The 25,350-nt window shown below is 35.0% G+C and overlaps 1 protein-coding gene across 1 annotated transcript; it reads left to right on the forward strand.

Moving 5' to 3' along the window:
- The first annotated feature begins 1,613 nt into the window (after nt 1-1,613).
- Nucleotides 1,614-19,330, forward strand: LOC125662957 (multiple epidermal growth factor-like domains protein 10). Its single transcript, XM_056147507.1, has 7 exons — nt 1,614-1,716; nt 7,168-7,305; nt 11,560-11,691; nt 14,108-14,245; nt 15,933-16,007; nt 18,250-18,361; nt 18,508-19,330. The coding sequence occupies exons 1-7, from the start codon at nt 1,614-1,616 to the stop codon at nt 18,677-18,679; spliced, it is 870 nt and encodes a 289-aa protein (XP_056003482.1). The 3' UTR covers nt 18,680-19,330.
- The last annotated feature ends 6,020 nt before the right edge of the window (nt 19,331-25,350 follow it).

Here is a 25,350-nt window from a genome sequence, read left to right on the forward strand (position 1 = left end):
ATAAATAGGTTTTCTGGCTAAGGTCGATTGACTGATTGATTGATGTTTTCCGTCACACTCAACAATGTTTCAGTTATCTAGTGGCGCCCAGTTTTTATTGGTGGAAGAGAGAACCCAGATACAATGTACCTGGGAAGAGACCACCGACATTCCGAAAGTAAACTGGAAAATTTTCTCACTTACCGGCGCGAGCGGGATTCCAACCCGAGCCGACAGAGGTGATAGTCCGTGTGATTTTGAGCGCAATGCTTTAACTACTCAACCACGGAGGCCCCTTCTGGCTAAGGGCTATGAAATTCAGCACTCTCTCCAATCTGCCCCATAACTGATGAAGTTACTCTTTTGGGTGATTATGATGGTTGCTATCTGACCTATTTGGACTCTGACTTATGTGACCTTGATCTACAGCTTGAGTTTTTTTTTTATTTTTTCTTGACTGTAACCCTTTTTGTTGCCTTTATAATAACGTTTGTTTTACTTTAACCAAATCTTTGGTTCTGACCTCTCCCCGAATTATTTTAACTCTTACATTCTAAATCATTCAACCGTTTTGTTATGTGTAGAAAGCTGGATGACTGAGAATTAATGGTTTGCTCTAACCTTCTCATCCGTTCTAATATGGCTTGGAGAACTTCTGTTTTTCCTGCATGATATGTTGCTGCTCTGGATTTTGGTTTTCTGGTATTCTATTCTTCTTGCTGCACCCCTCTAATTTCCCTAAGAAGAGGTTGAAAATCTTTAATGGAGTCATAGAAATGTCTGGTAGAATTTTTCAATGTTTGACTAGCCAACCCAGTTCAGAATTTATTCCTAAGCATAGAATCTTTTGCAACTTCATCAATACACTCAAACTGAAGTGCTTTTGATATTGTTTCTTCCCAACGAGATGCATAAATTACAATAGATTCAGCTTCTTTCTGAAAACACTGTAAAATGAGTGTATTAGATTTTCATTGGTTGCTACATTACCAAAAAATCCATCTAGCTTGTGCAAATAATCTGAAATATTAGCATTTTAACCTAACGGTACAAGCATTGAACGAGTTAAACCTTTTAATGAGTTTCTGACAGCTTGTAGTAAAACATATTCAATTTATTGACCACTCTTGCGCAGACACTTAATCTCGAAACTCCACACCTCATACTTCACCGCACCCGTTTGTGGTTCATCGGTACCACTGAAAATAGGCAACTTTGGTACAATCACCTGAGGATTGCTAAGAGACGTTATGAGATTTGTAGTTTCAAGCATAAGATTAAGAAGTCCCAGACCAGTCTTTGACTTAACCTCCTTACTAGGTATTGCATCAAGACTTTCTTGTACTGCTTTAGATAATTGTTTTCATTCTAGGTTGGGGTTTTTTTTCGGTGTATTAGTAAGTAACTTAGTATACTCTTCAACAGTCAGAACTCTGTAATTAGGATTCTCATTGACCTTTTTTATATGTGCAATGATATCATCCTCTTTCTTATCCTCGCCCTCTTCTTTTGGACTGGCCATTATGACAATAACCAACAAAAGTTTCAATGAATACCACCAAGAAAACAGTAACGCACCTTGTCTCCGTAAAATAACCGTTCTTTGTTTGTATCGCATTTACTGCAATTCGCACATGTACATCACCGTCGGACAAGAGGATAAACCTCTGTATTTAGACGACAACTGCCAAGGCACCTATTTCACACTTAAATTGCATATAAAAGTCATATCAACATGTCAGAAATTATCTCAATTCACAATGAACATATTCTGTAAAAAAAAAAAAATCCTGTACACGAATCGACAGTATTCCAACAATAAATTGCAGTTTGTTTTGTTTCAAATGTCATTCAGCAAAATCTTATTCACCTTAATAAGCCAATAATCTCTAAATCCCTTTCGAATCTGAGCATATGATGCACTTGAGATGATATGAAAATAATGATATGAGGGTGATATCTCACTCACTTACTTCGGATCGAATTCCCTCGCTTCAATAAGCTGAATAATTAGTAAATTGTGAAACTGAACTACACTCAGTGACAGGATGTTAGCGAATATACACAATTAGTACATAAAGGTCTAAATGTTTAATTGTTTTATGTATTGTGTCTTGGAAAATTCAGAAATTAGGCGATTATTTTTTACACACACAATACACACACAAACATATACAGGTAGTGATATGCAAAGAATACAAATACCATTGACAAGGTAAATAAACAATTGTACAGATAACAGACACAATCAACAGTCAATATTTACTGAAGTTCTGTTCCTGCTGAGAGAAATGGTAAGTTCAATTCACGTAAATCGAAACACGCTGAGATTTCAGATTCATGTTATTGCATATGAGTGCATCCATTTCGTATGTGACGTCACAGTCCAGAAATATCGGTGTAGAAAATACCTGACGGTGAACAAATTGTATGCGGTCGAGGATCGATCTTGCGCTATCGAGCGTTGAAGGCTGGTGAACACTTTTCACAGGTGAATACGACATGCTGTTAAACAGGGGGTGGAGGGGGTCTTTGAAAATCTTCTGAAGACGCACTGGACCAGAAAAGATTGAATTTACTTGAAAGCGTCCAGATATATAGTAGTTATTCATTGTCATATTGAAGCAATTGTTTTAATATTAAGGTGTGTATCATATCCCACAACTTGTATATAACGATTTGATTTGTACATCTTTCACGAATCTATTCGATCGTTAACGACGTAATAAGCGATCGTACAACCCACGATAATGATGGACACGCGATCTACAACAATTAGAACAGATTTTTGTGAGAGAAACAGAATGATAATGTATGTTGTTTCACAGTCATCGGTAAACTCGTGGTCTCCATTATTACAACTGGAGTTGTGATTATTCATTGTTATTATTTTGCTCTGGGTCGACATTACTGTGTGTGTGAGGGGTGGTGGTGTTGAGGTGTTCATTAACTGAAACTGCCTCATTTTTGTACATAAACCAGCGCTCGTCCTTTGCAACATGTACATGATTGCAATTCATACCGGTGGGCTCTTTTATTCTTCTCTCTCATTCAGAACTATAAACCACATGGAACCCCCTTCTTTAAAACAAATATAGATTATGTTCTTTAACAATATAAAATGATTTGTTGTATTATTTGATATTGTAACACTAAGGTTACTAAAGAGTGATATGTACATTCAGTGCATTAGATCTGCTTTCATTTTGCGGAAATTGAATTGAAATTTCAAATCGACTAGTTTTTTTTTCATGACGATGAGGAATAGATTACTCTAATTAGGATTCGTTCTCGAAACTGTAATTACACGTTGATACTTGTAAAAGTGTAGACCTAATTGATACAAGTGTAGGCTTATTTCGTCATTGTGCAAACGATTTCAACACAACTACAACGAACTCATGCGAATATTTGATTACGTATAGGGATTTAACAAAAGAACTGTTTTTTTATTTCCGATTGCAAATATGAAATTCCATGATTTTGTTTGAAAAGCATTTATCCAATTTACAGATCCAAGGTTGATGTAAAGTGCATTTCCTCGAGTTGGACAACTTTGCTAACATACATCTGTATTTTGTTTTTCTATATCAAACATTCTTCCTTCAATTATTCTATAAGCATTCACAAAATTCAAATTCACTTCACCCCAACATAGCTTAAACCTAATAAATGTAAAGCTTGCTTAATACTGATAATATAACTGTCATTACTTATCATTATTCTCAACCATGTGTTCATATTACATGATTGGCAAATTTTCATTTTCGCCTATGTACATGTATGAAGACCGATCATTTGACTCTGGAGTTCCGAATGACAATGCAAATACAAAAGACTGATCGCTGTAAGAACGGAATATGTACGGTGAGCGCACTGTGTACGCCTTTGCGAACAATGAACGTGAGTGGTTGGTGAACGGTGAACGCACGGTAAGCGAACGGGAAAATGATAAAGTAGAAGGTTTCAGGGACTGTATAAACTTATATCTTCTGGAGATTCAGTATATCCAAGAACGGTATCCGTGTTCATTTTAAAAATCAATGATATTGTCTGTTTTTCTGATTTTCTTTCCTTTGACCTATGTGTAAATACATTTCATGAAAGGTGAAGATAACGAACAGTGATCAACCTCATAACTCCTATAAGCAATACAAAATAGAGAGTTGGACAAACACGGATCCCTGGATATACTAGAGATAGGATCAGGTGCTTAGGAGGAGTAAGCATTCCCTGTTGACCGGTCACACCCGCCGTAAGCCCTATATCCTGATCAGGTAAACGGAGTTATCTGCAGTCAAAATCAGTGTGCCAAGAACGGCTTAACAATCGGTATGAAACAAGTCAGACAGCATTTGACCCAATGCGAGGTTGTACTGACGAACTAGATCGTTATAACGACCATAGACTTTGCGAAATGCACAACAAAGATCATTTCTGAATTCAGAGGTGAAAAAAAAAGAAATTTCTCTAAATTAGGTTATATAGGTTTTTAGTTTTGTTAGTGTGTCTTTTGTTACATATCTAATCAATGTAGCATGCTTAAAAGATGTATTGGAATATATAATAATTGCGTGCAACGTCCCACGCAAACAAGAAAATATAAAAACTCATGATGAGCTAGTAAGGTATACACCAACATGTTTTCTGTTTTAATCAATTATAAATAACTTCACAGTCCGATTACTAGTACTTGTATATTCAGAAATATTTCTGATTTATGATCCACACTTTGGTTTTTTTCTTTGTTTGTTATACATGTAATTTCATTACCATTTTTACATTTCTTTTTCTGTTTTGTTGAAGATTTGTGTTCACGGTTTCATTTTAACACTTTTATTCTGTTTATGACGTTCGTTCATGTTTTCTTTGGTCGTCTTTTTTCTAATAAGTTATCTCTAGAATTAAAATTAAATAATTGGGGATGTCTGGGTATATGCTTTAAGACTTTTCCTTACTGATTTTTCTTTCATTCATATACAATAATACATTATCTATATTATTTTATTGATTTATTTTCAGAGTATCTAGTTTCATTTTCGGTTTACTACATATCTCAAATAAGAGATTCAATGTCGCGTGGTGGCGATCGAGAAACCAAGGAAGTAATTATTTTGACATTGTCAGTCTGATTAAAACAATCATCCTTCTCCTTACATGTACACTTGTCAGAACAAAGGTATGGACATAGGGGGGTCAGATTGTGACACTGTGAAACTCTAGCCTACCTTGACCTTGTGATTGCATGACATCATCTTTGTACATGGACAGCTTTTTACAATCAGGAAATAAATCCATAAAAGGAAAACCAATCTGAAAAAATGACAAAAATGTGTTAGAGAACCGTTCGAAGATCAAGGTCACATGGTTTAAAACAAAGGCCTTGTCATAATAAGTGCGCAGCATATGAAATGAGAACCACAGTTAAAGTTTCGGACATACAAACATGACTGCCTTCTTCGCTTTGATATGATGATTAACCCCTGCTGTATTTTTTTAATGAAAGAAAGCAGATGTGAGCAATCTCACATACCCCATGCTCTAACATTGCTTGACAATGCCTCATATAATGAATAGCAAGGCTATGCATTACTGCAAGAACAGGACAGACGGGCTCAAAATTTCAAGTTCAAAAGGGACATAACTCCCAGAAAAATTATTGAATCAGAATTTCCTGGGAATAGGCACATTTACACAGTGTATCCTTATTTACAACCAAGTTTCACGAAATTCTTTTGAGTGGTTTTAGTTGCGCTGAAAAGAACAGGACACACGGGCTCAAAATCCAAAAGCAGCAGCAGCAGATGTGACATGATATTTATAATGATCTCCCCCTGCTGTGAAGACGAGCATAAGCCTACATTTTTAGCCTTCACCGGCAATGTTGACGTAAGGTGAAGATAACGAACAGTGATCAATCTCATAACTCCTACAAGCAATACAAAACAGATAGTTGGGCAAACACGGACCCCTGGACACACCAGAGGTGGGATCAGGTGCCTAGGAGGAGTAAGCATCCCCTGTTGACCGGTCACACCCGCCGTGAGCCCCATATTCTGATCAGGTCTACATATAAGAGGGGGGTGTCTTAAGCGGGACGTTAAACAATATACAACCAACCAACAAACAACCAATTTTCGTGGATTCCATTGTTAATCCCATCTCACGAATTTCTAACCACAATGAGGTATAGGATTTACATAATGTTTCAGTGTACAGAAATTACATCACATTAAAACTGTAAAGGCTCGACAATTCACGAAAATTGACTCCCATGAACTTAAATGTTTCCTCGGTGTCGTATTACATGCAATCGAAATATTGTCTTTTAAAAAGACAAATGTCACTTCTTTTTCCTTTCATTTTTTTTTTCATGAATGTGTTATGGAAATAACATCGATAATTTCATCAAACATAATATATACTCCTAGAATAAATTCAACAAACAATTGTAGGTTGTCCAACACCAGCCGTTTAAGGAGAGAACTGCAATATACCGTGCCCCCAACACTGTCAGGAGAGACACTGTTACATTCTGATTGGAACCTGTCTGGGGTGTATTCCGGGATACAAGAGGTCTTTTTGCGATCAACGTGAGTCTTGTGATTTTAATTTCTAAACATTTACAAAGCACCACATGAACGAATGTGTAGCAATAACAATACAAAACTTTAAAACAATTGTTCGAATGTAAATTATTTGGGATTTTTTTTTTATAGTTTAGTAAATATCAATAAAATAATATTTTCGATGTAAATTCAATTTTAGATAACATCAATGAAAAATGGTCAGAAACAAACTTCAATGTTTTAAAATATGTTATATTTAGAGAGAATACCCTGTATATGTAATAAAACGTTATGTATACACATTTTATCTGTACATTTGTACATATTTTACAATTTTGGAAGCTTAAAAACGTTTAGATTTGATGAGTCAGATTCAAATCAATTTTAATATGCATACATGTACATGTATCTACACAGGCCATTAATGTAGATGATTTACATGCTTACAACGATGATGCTTTCTTACTCAGAATGTGATGTTATTGTAAATTGATTGTAAATTTTTACTATTACAGTTTTACAATGCATTATACATTATACATGTATATCTTGTAATTATACACAACACTTTAGAGTTTAGATTTCTAGCATAATGAATATGATTTATTTTATCTTCCAGCCTGTGATAATAAGAAATACGGTCTGGAGTGTAAACAGAACTGTGGTAACTGTAGCGATGGGGTACAGTGCAATCACGTGAACGGGAGTTGTCCAAACGGATGTGATTTCGGAGCTCAAGGCAATAATTGCGATGAAGGTCAGAAAAAATCTAGAACTTGCACATTTACATCTTCACAAGTGAAGGGTTATTGATTCGTTACCCTGCACTAACCCATTAAATCAGTGACTAACAAAACGTTGGGCTCGTTTTGATTCTTTCCACAAAAGATTTTATGTTTCCTCATGCGGCACAAACTCACCGCAGATTCGATTATGCTGAGTTTAGATCAATAACATCAGCACCAATGTAGAGATGAAATATGTCATTTATTCAAATGATGCAAATAAGGAAAATATATGCATAATATAATAAGGTAATCAGACCAAAAACTATTCACACAATACATAATGACATATCAATATGCTGATCCCCTAAATTTACGGAAGAACAATATATGGAAAAATTATAACATTAATTAGGTATACAGCAAAAAGATGGCAATTATTGTTCTTTGGAACAATGAAAATGCGGTTCTGTTTATAACAACGCGAAACGAGATATTCAAATAAAAACAAGTGTATTGATACCTAGGGTTATAGCTATTTCAATTGTTTAAGCAATATTGCCTTAAAGAAAAAGGGTTTCCAAATTTTATCTACTATCAATAAAAGTAATTAGTGGTGCAAATATCACAATTACAGGTATTTACCAATACAGTAGTATTATATCGCGTCATTTGTATTCCATGTACGCCATAACAAGATGCAGTGATTTCATTGGATGGTTATTAATAGTTGATTGCGTAATGGTCTAATGAACCCAACTTTTATATAGCGACTGATTTCAAGGGTTAATGCGAGGTAACGAATAGATAACCTTCGACTTGTGAAGATGGCACATTTATGGAAAACGTTCGTTCTGATCAAACCTTTGTATTCCACCATTTTCCTTTCGATCATTTCAACCGTTTTCTTTGTTTTGTAGTTTAGTTTTAGTGTTAGTTTGCATTACTATTTGGTATTCATTTCTATTTGAATATTTTATCGTCCTGAAGAAAGGACAGGTTGTCCCAAAAATTGAAAATTCAAATATGTTTCGTGTCTTTGGTCATTTTAGTGTTTTTACATCCTTATACAAACTGCGATGAAAACAATCTCGGACGAGCGATCGTCTCACATGAGATGGACAACGTGTTTAATGTTGGCTAATGAGTATTACAAAGTTGATTAAACCTCAGTCGTCGTTACTGATTTAATGTGAATGGCAAATAACTAATATATAGATGTAAATGTACATGTATGTTACGTATAATACTACGATTCCAAGACATTGTGATTTTATCATAGAATTGAACTATATGGGGAATTACAAGAGTCCTTTTTAACATTAGATACTTGCATGTCAATTTATGCGTTACCAATATATTTTATGGCCACAGAGTCAAGGTTCAGAATCACACCAAGTAGACCTTCATTCATGGCGTCGGTGGTCTAGTGGTTAGGTCGTCAGACTCTCGACCGAAAGGGCGTGGGTTCGAGTCCTGGCCGCGGCAGGGCTGACGTTGTGTTCTTGGGAAAGGTACTTTACATGAATTTCCTCACTCCACCCAAGTGTGAAAGGGGTACCTGGCTATACACAGTGAAAGATATTGTTAGAGTGTTAGTGCTCTAGCGCTTGTAATGGCAGCTTGCACTGTATGCTTCCTAGGAGGCTGAGAAAGTTCTAGATTGATATAAGGTCTGCCGGGGTAATATTGTACATTGATTATTGTAAAGCGCTTTGAGCAGCATACGCTGGAAAAAGGCGCTATATAAAACCAATCAATCATTATTCAAACTTTATTGCACTTTGCGACACAATATCTAGGAAAGTGTTCATATTGTAAAGGAAGGTAGTTGTTAATGAAGAGGTGAAGATAACAAACAGTGATCAATCTCATATATATGGAATGCATCTACAAAAATTGCGAGTTGGGCAAACACGGGTCCATGGATATACCAGAGATATGATCGGGTACCCAGGAGAAGTAAGCATCTCCTGTCGACCCGCCAACCTATCTTGAGCTGATTGTCTTGATCAGGTAAACGTAGTAATCCGTAGTCTGAAACATTGACTCAAGAACATGTCATATCTGAAGAAGACAACTACAAGTTATGACCATCTACCATCAACAATTATTTCTATTCTGACCTGTTTTAAACAAAAAGCTTTCATTATTGATATAGAAAGTATTTGACCATTGAAGGAAGGCATCAATAATATATTTTGGTCATGCGGTACAAGGTCAAGGTTATAGCAGATCTTCCAACAAGGTTAACTACGTGCAACGCTTTCACATCTTACTTCAAGGTATTTAGGTAGTTGATCTTACAGGAAATGAATATTTGAGAAAATAACATTGTTAATTATTTCTTACATTACAAGCATTAATGAAGTAGGGACCATTACCTGTAGCGCACGTAGTATTTGGAGTTTTAATGTAAGTTCTCTGTTGCGTCCTTTCTTACTGAATCAATTCTAGATTAGTATTGAGCAAAACGGCATGTGTCTAAAGTTATTGTTAGACGTGTTAAAAAGGGAATAATTAGTTTTCTTAACGCCTGTTGTTCGTCGTATGTCTGTCTGTACGTCTGTAAACATTGTACATTTTCAACTTTTTCTTCAGAACCACTGGGCCAATTATAAGCAAACTTTGCCAAAAGCATCCTTGCTTAAAGGGTTTTCAAGCTTGTGCAAATGAAGGGTAATGTCCCTTGAAAGGGGAGATAATCACAAAAATGCAAACAATAGGGTGGGGTCATTTAAAAATCTCAAGTACCACTGCGTCAGAAAAACTGAAATTTACATGAAAGCTTCCTGACATAGTGCAGATTGAAGTTTGCAAAAATCATGGTCCCTGGAGGTACGATGGGGCCACAGTAGGCGATCAAAATTTTACATGCGAATATATAGTGAAAAGTATTAAAAATCTTCTTAAAAATCACTGGCCGGAAAAGTTTACATTTACATGAAAGCTTCATGACGTAGTGCATATTCAATTTTGTAAAAACCATAACCCCTGGGAGTAGGTTGGGGCCACAACAGGGATCAAATTTAACATGCGAATAGGAAAGATATTTAAATATGAGCCAAGGTGACTCCGGTGAGCGACGTGCCCCATGTGATGATTAAAGAAATGGATTTTGTTTTGTCGATGTGTTTTAATTCAGAGTAAAATAACTTTCAGTAACATATATTAAATACAGCAACTGCGTGTCCAGCTATTGCAGTTTAGTATAACTCTCGTGCGCCACGAACACTCTACCTCTAGACTACCTCGGCGGTCTCCATCAAAACAACAGTCATAAGATTTATCATTTAATTGTAATACAAAAGGTGTTTCTCATCAAAAAGCTTGAATCAACATTTATGAAATGGTGCGTAGGAATACATATACGTAACAATGAAAACAACAAAACTGGATGTGTGTTCTGGTTAGGAAAAGTTACTGTGCAAAATTAAATGGATTGTACACCAAATTAAAGGCACAGTAGTTAAAAGCTGAATTAGATATAAAGGAAGATAACAAGTGGTGACTGGATGTATCCTGCATTGTGTTGGGGGAGACGTTGAACACTGGTTCTGTTGTTGGAACGATGGAATGCGACTCGGCTCCATTTCAATATCAAGTAAAAAGCTCAACACCATACATCTAAATCGCCCTCATTGACTAATTCCCATATTAAGCAGTTCCATTTCATTAATATCTTCAAGATGAAAAGTAGACGCTTGCTCTGTCATGTTATCGAACTCGTAAAGCATACGATACATACCGGAAACTCATGTAATCTATGTACTTCTACCAGTCAGTGTCCTGTGTCATCAAGTTGACCATTCTGCCACGTCATCCTTGGGCCTATGTGTGTTGTTTCTTTAAATCAATTCGAATTTTATTCATATCTTTGGTTGTGGTTTTTTTTTAGTAGCAATGGAAAATTCAAACGAATACATTTCGTTTGCAATGCTTCTGTGGTAATTCTCGTCGTTAAATCATCACTTTAAAAGTCATTCAATGATATAATAATTATTATTATAATAATAATAATGATGATAATATAGAAAATTTTAAACTTAACAGTTTATTCGGCCACATAACTATGTTGTCTTTCTGAGTGTATATTCACATTTTTCATTTTTGAAAATACAAGAAGGAATTGAATCGCTTCACATCGGTATACTTCATAAAGGGGGCTAGTTGTTTTTCATTTTTGATAATGCATGAAAGACCTGCGTCTTACAGTTCATAGTCTCATGTATTTTCAAAAATGAAATCTACTTTTCGTTTGATCTTATAAAATGTTCGTTTAACAGAATGTCCAAGTGGTAGATATGGAGAAAATTGTGCTATAGCGTGCTATCCAAATTACAGAGGTTGTAACAGATTTAATGGCAGGTGCGAGGTTGGTTGTTTTCCGGGATGGAAAGGAATATTCTGCGAGAAAGGTAATGTTTTATTTCAGTGTAATGCATGTTTTATATCATACACATGTACGTAATAGAAAAAACTCAGGTGACCTATTGCAATCGGTTGTCGTCCGTCGTCGTCCGTCACCAATTGAATATTTTTAACTTCTTCATAACTACTAGTCCAATTCTTTTCAAATTTAGTATCAAGTATCTTTGGGACAAGGGGGACATACATTGTAAATTTCAGGTCTCCAGCACCCCTGAGGGCTTAGGGGCGGGGCAAAAACTGCCCAAAATTGACAATTTTTTAAAAATCTTCTTCTCAAGGACTGCACATGTGTAAGAAAAACTAAATGCATGGTGATGTAGAGCAGGAAGCGCTTTACCACACTTGTAAATTTCATGATCCCCGGGGTACGGGTTCTGACCCCCAGGATGGGTCCAAACTTGGTATATAGTGTTTATGTGTAAAACACTTAAATAACATCTTCTTTAGTGCTGTTGATACTATATTGAAACTACATAAATATTTAGAAAGAACAGGTAGTCCTTTACCAAAATTGTAAATTTGATGATCCCAGGGGTAGGGGTTTTGGTATCAGGGCGGGGCCAAAATGGTCATTTATTAAATGTGTGAATAGACATTTTTAAATTCTTCTTGATAACTATCATTCCAATTCTTTTCATTTTTGGTATGAAGCATTTTTGGAACAAGGGGGACATAAATTGTAAATTTCAGGATTCCTGCACCCCTAGGGCCTTACACTTAAATAACATCTTATTTAGTGCTGTTGATACTAAATTGAAACTAGATGGATAGAACAGGTAGTCCTTTACCAATATTGTAAAGTTGATGATCCCCATAGTAAGGGTTTTCACCCAAGGCTGGGGTTAAACTTAGTATATAGTATTTATGTGTAAGTTTGCTGATACTGTATGAAATCTAAATGCATAATTAGGAATAGCAGAAACGAATGTACAAAAGATGGTGAATTTCAATCAAAACCCAGGTTTACCTGGGTATGACTTAAGGATGAGTCCAAATTAGTCATATGTTTTGATGTTTTAATGTTGATACACCTATTATTAAAAGCCTTTCATCAGTGTATGCACTTTTGAAGGCAGTGAAGTTTTAAGAACACATCTTCTTTTATACTGTTGCTGAACGTTAGAATTTAGCTTAAATATTCAGAACAGAATTTTTTTCTAGATTGCATAGCCCATGGAAGTATGATACTTTTTCACTAGTATTCAGGTGACCGATAAGGCCTGTGGGCCTCTTGTTAAAATGTATTCGTACTAAAAGTATAAACAAAAAAGAGACAAAGTCACTGTGGAGGCGATATTTTTATTTAAAGAATTTGACTAATCGTGTAAAAATTTGAAACCATGGATGACTAAATATACATGTATATACATGTATATTGTCATTAACCCAACACAATATCCCTAGATTTACAAGTCATATACCGTATAGAGAGTGATTTAAATTTGCGATGTTCATAAGTTGATAATAGAAAAAAGATTTCAAATCGTTCACTTTAAAATACCAGATTAAATGTGTAAATAAATTTAATACTTGATTTAAATTTGAATTTAACACTGAGCTCATCTGAGCTGAAAGCTCAAGTGGGATTTTCTGATCGCCTGTTGCCCGTCGTTTGTCTGTACGTTTGTCTTATCTTTGTTTTATATTTTCGACTTCTTCTCCAGAACCATTGGGCCAATTTCAACCAAACTTGGCCAAAATTATCCTTGGGTGCAGGGCTTCAAATGCGAGGTAGTCACAAAAATGCAAAAATAGGGTAGGGTCATTTAAAAGTCCTCTCTTCAAGAACATCTGTGCCAGAAGAGCTGAAATTTACATGAAAGCTTCCTGACTTAGTGGAAATTTAAGTTTGTTAGAATAATGATCCCCAGCAATATAATGGGGCCACGATAGGGGATAAAAACTTTACATACGAATATATAGGGAAACTCTTTAAAAGACTTATTCTCAAGAACCACTGAGCCAGAAAATCTTATATTTGCGTGAAAGCTTCCTGACATAGCGCAGATTTAAGTTTGTTGAAATCATGGTCCCTGGGGGTTGGATGGGGCCACAATAGGGGATCAAAGTTGTACATACTAATGAATAGAAAAAACCTTTAAAAATCTTCTTAACAACCATTGGGCCAAAGAAGTTTAAATTTGCATGAAAGCTTCCTGATATAGTGCAGATTCACGTTTGTAAACGTCAAGGTCCCCGGGGGTAGGGTTGGTCCACAATAGGGGATCAAAGTTTTACCTACAAATATATAGGAAAAATCATATAAAATATTCCTTTGAAGAATCACTGGGTCAGAGTAGGTTGGGGCTACAAAGTTTTACATGCGAGTATTTAGGAAAATTCTTTAAATATGAACCAAGTTGACTCAGGTGAGCGATGTGGCACATGAACCTCTTGTTACAGAATGTGACGGGCGATTGTATGGTGAAAACTGTACACAGCCCTGTGGCGAATGTCGGGATTTAGAACCTTGTCATCACATTAACGGTACATGTTTGAATGGCTGTAACAGAGGATATAAAGGCGGGAAATGTACTGAAGGTAATAAGTAATACGAATCAATTTTATGCTTTGTAGATATGGATATATTCGTTTTAACCCATGCTTGTACTTATTTAATTCTACGATTTTTAGAGGGAAATTCCAGAGCTCTCATTTGTTATGAAAATGACCTAAATTACTTCTATAAGTAATATATTTCTTACCCACGGTCTTTGCAGATGTATGGCATGTTTTTATACTTTTCGCATAATCCATCTCTGGATTCTACCTTGGGAGATTAAAATTACAAATTATCCCTACTCAGATGTACAATCGATCGTGGTATAAAACTGGAAAAAAAGACCACAGAAAAAGTCATCGAGAAATAATTTGGATACCAGAATCGCATGTTATTGTTGTTCCAAAAAGATAATATTTTTTGTGGGGAAATGAAGATTCCCATCTGGTATATGAATTCACGGACAGCTAATAAACATGCTAAACCACAGAAAACTGTATTAGAATGTGTTAACGTAATAAAATTCCAATCGGACATTCTGGAATGTCCGTTTTCTCGTTGAACATTGTATTCCCTTCATAACAAAATACTTTCAGTAGCATAATAAGTTCAGCCCTCCAGATTGAAATAACGGGCGTACCCTTATATCTTACAGCTGTTGTCTATGGGACACGTGCTATTATCGCTAAACATTTGCAAGGAAAGTGTGTCAATGTTTCATATCTTACAAGACTGAATTATCCGCATGGTTTTTTTTTCTTCTTGAAGATGGGGCAAGATATGCATATCATTGTAGCGGACAGTATAAGGTGGAACTTATACTCCCTCTCTAGAGAACTAATTTTTCTCGTGGTAGAGTCTCTCTCTCTCTCTCGATCTCTCGATCGATCGATCACGCTAGTTAAGCAAAGGCGAGTGTGATCAGCACTTGGCTGCGTGACCGCTACACGTTACACATCGTTGGCAGCGTATTGACTCTTATGTTTGATGGAAGGCCTGCTTCAGGTAGAGTCTCTTGGGAGCCCTGGGTACGGAAGTGGATTCGTCCGGGGGCGAAAATGGTTGTCGTCGCGAAAGGCGGATGCCGTAACTGAGCAGGTGCCAAACATTCAAAGAGCACTCACGCTAAGTTTCGGGACGAAGCTTCCTCGAGTGGGGGGAAGTGTAGCGGACAGTATAAGGGGAAACTTATACTGCCTCGCTGGAGAGCTAGCTTTTCTGGTTATGTGGTAGATTATCTCTCGATCACGCAAGTTAAGCAAAGACAAGCATGATCAGCACTTGACTGGGTGACCGGTACACATTATATTATTTAAACACTTCGGTAAGATTGCTCCTTTGTTTTACTGATTGCCATTTGCTACTGCAATATTGATTTCGTAGGAAATGGTATTTCACAAGTTAATATGATCGTATGCGATCACTAAATGTCCCAAGTCATATCCACGATTTTACAAAAGTGGGCATAAACTAAGGAAATATATGCGTATACATTTTGTATGCTTTAGGGTATTGAGGAGGAAGTGGTGATGGATGAATTATAAATATTCCGAAACTTTATGTATACGGATATTCTCAGATTCTGCAATGAGTATTCCGTTTCAAAATAAGACCTGAAGTGAATTGATTAAATTCACGTTTTTGTGTTTTTGCCTCTTGATATGTTCGTATGTATGCATACATATTTAGTATAATGCATCCAATGCAGTGTGTTTCACTTTCTGTTAGAGTGTCTGGAAGGTTGGTTTGGTTACAACTGTGGAAAAAGATGCAATATCCAATGTGACAGTGTGACAGGCTTGTGTAAGTATTTACCACTTAATGGTAACAGTATGAGAAAACACCCATCCATTTATCTCTCCACTATTAAACTCTTCATTTATTTGGCAATTCGATAACTATTACAGATTAAGTGCAATTCGGTACATATCAATCTAACTAGAATGAACGATGATATTCTGTATGTCAGACCCCGTAAATGTTACCCGATTGCACGACAAATAAAACATGAAAAGAAGCCTTTAGAACTGTAAAGTTTAACGTAACATTTCAGAGGATTTTGTCAGGGAAACTTCACAACATATCATTAAAAATTCATCTCAAAATTAAGGAGTATCTCCTTCATGCATAGCTCTTATCCTTGGACTAATTTGGCTCCAGTTTTTGGCACTCTAGTTTTCCTTTTAGCTCTTACAAGTTTATTGTTATTTCGAATTTCCAAAATTTCGGCTTGAGCATTACTGAAGAGACGTTATTCGTCGAGATGCGCATTTGGTGCATCAAAATTGGTACCGTATAAGTTTTACATCATACACATGTACCTTACACATATTTCATTCTGACAGCATATTTACTGCTACTTGTTTTACTAATCCCACGTGGTTTTCCCTAATATATATAAGATGACAAGTGATCAGTTAGTGAATCTTTTGTATAAATAGCATATTCTTCCCTAGTTAATATCACATGTACCAAATAAGCCTTTGTGTGTTACGAAAGCGCATTTCTGCGACACGAATAATGGGGTTTTTTTTCTATGTTGTACGTACGAGTTACTAAGTCGTAAGTAGGAAATACTAAGTTGCACGTACGAGGTAAGTAAGGCGTAAGTACGAGATATGAAGTCATGCGTAGAACATACTTAATCGTATGTAAGACATAAGTACGTCGTGTATTATGATACTTGAATAAGTCGTACATACGATCGCAAAGTTGAACAACTTTTCATAAGTTTCCATAGGGATAAGTAATGTTGTTTATAATTCACTAAGATTTGTAGCTTTGGAGAGAGCTTTATTCAATAGAAAAGGGTTGGTATTGAAAATAGATGAATAGGGGGCATCGTTTTCTCATCTGTGCTGTGGTCTGTTTATGCTAGGTTCAATAATGTACACTTTGAAGAAGAACAAAATCAGATTGTTAGTATGTGAATTACGTTAATTGGCCAAAACATACGGATAACTCCGTTTACTTGATCAAGATATGCGGCTCACGGCGGGTGTGACCGGTCGACAGGGGATGCTTATTCCTCCTAGACACCTGATCCCACCTCTGGTATATCCAGGGGTCTGTGTTTGCCCAACGCTCTATATTGTATTGCTTATAGGAGTTCTGAGATTGATCACTGTTCGTTATATTTACCTTTCATTGAAATAAAAACATGTGCTATTGAATATATATTGCATATATAGCTGAGGGTAATATTGAAACTTTTCACTCCGAGAAAACTATTGTCAGCCGAGGTTTTCCAAGGGGTGAAAATTTTCTGCTTCATCTTTCTTATAATGCAAAACAGTTGAAAATTTCGGTAATATTACAGGAAATAGTGTATTGTTTGCTATTTATAACAACTATTTCTGTCTTGTCCATACTGTATAAGTATGATAAGATCCTCCTGAATGTATTTGTTTTTTATATCAATGATGTTTACATAAGGTGTAAGGCGACTTAAAAATATACCTCCTTTGTGATATCTGCAGATATGAACGGATTGTGTTTAACTTCTCATGAATGTCATCACTTCATGTTATAATTTTGTTCCATTCAGAATATTTTTTCCAATTTTTTTGCGGATGAAAATTGTGGTGAGGTAAAATTTTGAAAACATTCCCATCATAAGTAAGTTGTGTTTTATATCCACAAATGTTTATGGTTAAATCACAAAGCAAACATGATCAAAATGACCAGCTGTGAACGATACTGTGACAAGCGTATCATTTTCTCCTGCCATTATATGTCTGTCATTCTGTCCCTGTAACATACATGTAAATACCCGTATGGAATATATATCAGATGATATATAAAATTCATATTCTATTACTTGAAATGAAAAGTGTTAAATTCATGGTAGTATGATTACTACATGTATCTGTGAAGGCTGAACATGGATTTTCAAACGAAAATTTGATATTTTATTTTGTACGACATCTACTAAATAGTTATGAAAAGACGTTAACTATATCTATACTAAGGATAGTCAGGACAGTAAACCTATTGTCAACCATTTGAGCTATCTTGTCATCAAGTCTTTCTTATTTCACTGCAGTAATTGGACAGTCTTCAGATTCCAGTTCTAACAGTCAGTTATACCCAGCTCTGTACGGGACTGTGGCGGGTTTCTGTGTTAGTGTTGTTCTCAACATATATCTCATTGCTCGGTAAGAATTTTAACTAACAAGTATGAACATGTTATTTCATGAACATGAACATGTTATGAAGTTCATGATATCTTGTGTCGATATTTTGTGTATACGAACTGTAATGATCAATATCACGTATGAAACGTATGTCTTAATTTCAATAGCTATCTGAGAGATAAGCATCAACCAAAGAGTCAACAGAAGAAAATGAAAGAGCAGTTGTCTACAGAAGGTGATGCACGTAGTACGATAATTTACGATAACAAAGAACACGCTGGCGGCTACCAAGAGCTTGGTGAATTGGGTCAACAGTCTCATTATGATCAACTTAAGTAATATGTTCTGAGAAAAAAAGAGTAGGGCATCCTTCCCGTTACCTGAAATAGTCTGAATTTGTGAATTTGAATTAGTCTTATCACAATAAAGAAGTCAGGATATTTGAATTGGGGCGAATTAAGTGAAGATCTTTTTGTTTGTCAATATGTTGAACTCAAGAAACCTAGAGTCATGGAAATATCGTAAGCCAATCGTATCACCATCTTAACTTCAAATAGCCTGAAGGCTGAGTTGCTGAATGAAGTCAACCTAAGTAGCTTCCTGTCGTATAATTAACTTATCGTTCTTAATATAATCAGCACAAGTAGCCCGTACATTATTTCTTCATTTAACTTATGTCAACTTTTACGTTATAATTATGTGAATTAACGTTGTAATATTCAAAGTTAGAGTGTGGACAATTGCGTCAGTTATGTAACCACATGGTACACATCTAGTAGCTGAGACAGTGTGATGCAAGGAAAGTTGATCAACCATTTCGTATTCATATTTTATTTGACAATGTGAATGTTAATATTTTACTCTCATTACGATACTTTTCATATTTACATTTTTTCATAATTTTATTTAGAATTTTCAATATGTATGTAAAGTCTGTAATGGACATCGTGGCTGTTAGACTTTCTTGAATATATTGTATGATTTGCAAAATGGTATTTTCGTTGGTAAATATGTGATGTCTTCTTGGTAAAATTGATGTAACGATCAACCAGGTTAGATCACTGGTGGACAGATAGCTCAGTTTATAAAGAAACTGACGAGACATTCAGGGGTCAGAGTTGGAATGCCGGTCTGGTTCGTTGCATTGTATCTCTTCCTATTGCATTTGGTGCCGTGTCCAGGATATATTTCATAACTTTCAATGACATCTAAAAGAAATTAGAATTAATATAAAATCAACATCAAATGACACTATCACATTGGTATAAAAACACATACATACATACACGCATCTAGAATGGCAGACATGCATACATACATGCATGCATGTATGCGCGCGTGAGCACGCCAACACGCACGCATGCATATATGCATGCATACATACATACATGTACAACACACATACATACACATGTATATACATCCATACATGCATATTGTACATACATACATACATACGACCTCACATCTGTTAGAAAAAAATCAATTGCATAGTCATATAGAGCAGGGAAGCCTTTACCAAATTTGTAAATTTCATGACCTTCAGGATAGAGGTTCTGATTGTAGGGTGGGACCAAATTTGGTAGAGGGTGTGTATGTGTAAAACGTTTCAATAGAATCTTCTTTAATGCTATTGATACCAAACTGAAGACTAAATAGATATCTAAAAGGTGCAGATAACCCATCACCACATTAATAATTTCATGATCCCAGGGGTAGAATTTTGGTTCCAGTGACAGGTTGGGCCAAAATCATTGTTATCACTAAATTATGTTTACCAATGTCATATACAGATTATATTCCATTATAGTTAGCCATTGTCAACATTGTTTCCCATCCATATCTGCAATTCAATTACAGAAAATGTATCATTTAATTGTGTAAAATGTAGCATTTAATTGTGTAAAAGTAAAGAATAATACACGAACTTCCTCTCCTGTTATTTCTCCTCAATAACATCACAGACATAATTTATGAAGTCAGCTGTGTATTTTTCAGTACTTTCAGTACTTTCATAATTTCTCTATTGTCACGACTAATATTCCTATTAATGATTAGTACAGATCAGAACAAGGAGTCGGGGAAATAACCTCTTACATTAGGATGGCATAAGTTAACCTTGTCATGCACTTCATACAATGAAGCGCAATATGGTCCAATTCAAAAGCTGCTGTTGATTTCAATACCTGAGTTTGCTAAAATAACACAACCCTAAAACTTGCATCAAATATATGTTATATACGAATTATTGTATTATTCAGTACCGGTAAATCATATTGATGAGAGAAAAATCTTCGTTCAAGAACGAAACGTGATCAAACAAAACACTGTAAACAAGACAGGATATTCCTGTGTCGCCGAGAGGAAATTCTGTATTAGGTGAGAATCTAATCTAACAAACTCATTATTTATCACTCAAGCACCCCAAGATTGTGGAAATAAATCAACAATCTCATCATATTCAACTCAAATAATCTGAGATCATGGAAATAAGTCAACATTCTCATATTCAACTCAAGTAATACAAAATCATGAGAATTGGGTCAACAATACCATTATATTTGACGCAGGTAATCTGAAGTCTGAAAAATAAGCCTAATTATATTTAACTCATGTAATCTGAAGTATGAAAAATTAATCTCATTATATTACAATTGTACTTCATTTTATGACTGAAAACTCAAGATAAGCAATACAAAATTAAGAGTTGGGCAAACACGGACCCCTGGATATACCAGAGGTGGGATCAGCTACCTAGGAGGAGTAAACATCTCCTGTCGAGCGGTCACAACCGACGTGAACCTATATCTTGATCAGTTCAGCGTTATCCGTACTAAACGTAAATGTGCCAAGAACGGCCTAACAATGGGTATGAAAAATTTCAGACAACATTTGACCCAATGATAGGTTGTATTGACAAACTAGATTGTTGTAATGACAATAGAATTTCCGAAATGCTGACTTTAAACGCGACTGTTGAAACCGCTGCACCATCAACTTGTTTGTCAGTAGCCTGTCTCGAATTAACAGGAGGCCCATAGGCGATATCGCTCACCTGAGTCACATTGGCTCACATTTCAAGATTTTCCACATATATACTCGCATGTAAAACTTTGGTCCCTACTCCGGCCCCAACCAACCCACAGGGGCCATACATTTAACAAACCCGAATCTGTACTATGTCAAGAAACTTTCATGCAAATGTTAACGAACTTCTTATGCCAAATGTTTCTTGAGAATGTTTTTAAAGATTTTCTCCGGATATATCTGTGTGTAAAACCCTGATCCCCTATTGCGGCCTCATCCTACCCCGGGGCCATGATTTCAACAAACCCGAATCTGCACAACGTCTGAAGAGGCATTAAAGCCGAAAGCTCTAACAGTGAAATGTTATTCGAGTTTTGTGTTTCTGGATGGAGGACTGTAATACTGGGTTAAATGTTACAATATATAATCAGTCAATCGAGGACTGTAATACAGTGTTTTAAAATGTTACATTATATAATCAATCAATCAAGGACTGTAATACAGGGCTGAATGCTACATTATATAATCAATCAATCAATCAAGGACTGTAATACTGGGCTAAATATTACAATATATAATCAGTAAATTGAGGATTGTAATACAGGGTTAAATGTTACAATATATAATCAATCAATCGAGGATTGTAATAGAAGTTTAAATGTTACAATATATAATCAGTCAATCGAGGATTGTAATACAGGGTTAAATGTTGCAATATATAATCAATCAATCGAGGACTGTGATACTGGGTTAAATATTACAATATATAATCATTCAACCGCGGATTGTAATATAGGGTTAAATGTTACAATATATAATCAGTCAATCGAGGACTGTAATACTGGGTTTTAAAATATTACAATATATAATCAATCAATCGAAGATTGTAATACAGGGTTAAATGGAAAAAATTTTAGCTGCCAATAACAATTAGTAAAACATTGAAACACCGATTTTACTTTCCAGCAGTAAATTTAAGACAATATGTAATACCGTATAAGTAGAAATTTTAGCGAGAATTAAATTTAGGCATTGTTAACAACAGTGTTGAGATCGCTAGTATTGAATATCGCTAATATGTATTCCATATTGGAGGTAATAGCTATCTTTCTTGGAATTTTAAAATCGCTTAAATTATCTCTCTCTCTCTCTCTCTCTCTCTCTCTCTCTATATATATATATATATATATATATATATATATATATAGCTAGAGACAATTTAAGCGATTTTAATATATAGATATACTCAAAATTGATGGAAATATACATGTACATGCAGGGACGCTAGAAAATAAATAAATCCATTAGAATGGTTTTTGTTACTGCAACATATATTTTTATAAAGAAAACAGGAGCATGTTAATGGTCAGTAAATACTAAAAATTAATGGTGTATTTTAGAACATCTATCTGTTTTTTGTAATATGACAACTAGATTTCTCAGAGCAGAATTAAAATGTAATTATCAAAATTGTATAATTAGAAGCATCATGTTTACCTGGTGCATTACGTAACCGTCGGTTAGTAATTCATACAGTAAAAAAAAACCAAATTTTTTTTTATTAGACTGACATCGTTTTATTTATATCAAGAATTTGTCAACTCTATCATATTGGGGCATTCATCTTCTTAACAAGCTTTTAATTTTAGAAACGTTTGCCACATGTTCATGTAAAATTACTAAGTTTTAAATAAAGGGAAAAAAACCCAGCAATAACAATCCAAATTATTGAAAATAAGGACATGTACGATTTTGTATGCTCACAAGGATTTCGTACATATTTTATAGTTCATTTCATTTTCAAGGACATGGTCGTTGATATACATTGTCAAGTAGTCTGTGCTCTTTTTGACATTTTTCTTTGAAACCTGAGAAGAAAGTCAATGAGTTTAATGCTAATCAATGCAGCCATCAATTTAAACGTAATTTGGTAATAAAAATTAATTTTCTCATATGTCATTTACACTTTTCTTCATTTTTGAGCATAATCCCAACGTAAATTGCGCCCATTTGATGTCAATTTCAAATAGCTTTTAGCACCCTTCATCGACAAGAATAACTCAATGCCTGGGCAGGGGACGCTGTCTTGATTCGTCCGGTCACTTTTTCCCTATGCGTCAAGTAAGAATAGTCTTGAAATTACAATATCTGTCTCCTGTTGTTTTCAGGAGAAGAACCCTTTCTTTGTTTACCTTTAACTATCAATTTTCCAGTGCTTTTAAAATTAATATACTGTTTTGGTGAATCATTGCACAGGAACTTTTGATTCCAAAACTTGGTTTTGTGATTTTAAAGTCCTACAAAATCATTTTAGTTGATTTTCATTCATTATCAGAACATGTTTTAATTCATCATTCCTTGTATTAAACAACAAAATTAAATATTCTTATTTTTTATATTATGTTTTCTTTGTTAAATGCCAAATTACAATTTGTACATAACGTTATTCGCTATGTTTATCATTCTGTTTGTTTTTACTAAATCCCGCAAAAACTTTAACGACAAACATTCGGTTAGGTTACAAATACTTTATTTCACGTTCGATATGCAATTTATTTATGTTTATTTTGTTTATATCTTCACAATTTGTCCTCATTGTTGTAAACATCGCGGTATTATATTTTTACAGTTCAGTACTTATGCACTAGATTTTTAAAACAAAGTAGAAAAGGTTTGTTGTAATAATTTTTATTTCACTTGCTCGATCTTGCTTACCTCCCCCCTTTCTCCTTTCTACTTCAGTAACCGGAAGTGATATAGGTTACCGGAAGTCCCTCTGAGATTGTAATTAAAAGTAAATAAAACCATTTGGTAGATCTGATAACGTCAACAATACAATCCCTTAAATTGAAGCAAATTTTCTATCAATTAGTTAATTTTCCCATTTTATTTTAGAATCCCCAATCTCTGGTATCAAAGTCTTTTCATTTATTACATGCAGAAACATTGTTTGTCTGTGTTGTATGTTTTGAATTAACTTCGTATAAAAGTGTCCTTGCGCATAAAATAACTATACTGCTGTATATTCCATTTGTTACAGTGTCTGTTATTAATACCTCATAATTAATGTTGAATGCCTGTAATCAAACATGTAGCTATTGCTTTAATGGAACAGATAATTATTTGATGATAATAATAATAATAATAACCTTTATTTATCCAGAATAACACAAATTAGCATTATCTAGTTTCCATTATGGTCCTGCATTAAAACATATACACAAACATAAGATTAGCATCTAAAATTAGTATCTAAATATGAATACGATATAAAAGGAAAGGAAAACAAGTATAGCATGTGCCGCCGCATGTTTTAAACCTTTACAGTGACATTGGTTGGCATCACTTCTGTGATTGATAATGACAGACTGGCAAAGTCACACTTTTTCCCTGAAAGCCATGTAATAAAGTCGTTAAATTGTCATATCCGTCTCATGTCCCGTGTTCAGAGGGTCACTACAACTAGGTGATATTCAAATTGTGACACACATAATGTTTCCAAGTGTCATGTTGGGTGAACACATTGTAGACCTAGTGTAATCTATCATCCTAGCATTCATGTTAAAGAAGATGAAGTCAATATTGCATACAGTTTTAGACACATTATGTTTTAGGTTTACAGAGAATTTCAAGTATACTTTTTCCTTATTTGTTATACATCTAAAACAGAGCTGTGGAGTAAAGGCGATATATTGTATTAACTATTAAAAGGGGACGGAAAATACTTGTTACTTTGCGTAGAAATGACGGGATTAGAAGTATACATGTATGTGACAAAACAACTCGTGTCCAACTACATGTATATATGAACATTCAGTAGAGGAATATCATTGTTGTATGTACTTCTATATCAGGCGTGATAAACCAATACCTCTTTGCCTGTCACAATTCTAACCACCGAAACAAAGGCTATAAATGTTTCTCCAATAATTAATAACAATCAAACAAGATGCCCATGGGCTACATCGCTCGCCTGAGTCCCC

Source organism: Ostrea edulis, chromosome 8 (assembly GCF_947568905.1).
Source record: "Ostrea edulis chromosome 8, xbOstEdul1.1, whole genome shotgun sequence".
Classification (NCBI taxonomy): domain Eukaryota; kingdom Metazoa; phylum Mollusca; class Bivalvia; order Ostreida; family Ostreidae; genus Ostrea; species Ostrea edulis.

What these genes read in the sequence shown, in the direction of transcription:
- LOC125662957 (XM_056147507.1), top strand. Translation starts at nt 1,614, where the DNA reads ATGTACATCACCGTCGGACAAGAGGATAAACCTCTGTATTTAGACGAC. An exon ending in TATAAAAGTCATATCAACAT is followed by an intron (nt 1,717 to 7,167) that starts GTCAGAAATTAT and finishes TTTATCTTCCAG; the next exon opens with CCTGTGATAATAAGAAATAC. An exon ending in AACATATATCTCATTGCTCG is followed by an intron (nt 18,362 to 18,507) that starts GTAAGAATTTTA and finishes TAATTTCAATAG; the next exon opens with CTATCTGAGAGATAAGCATC.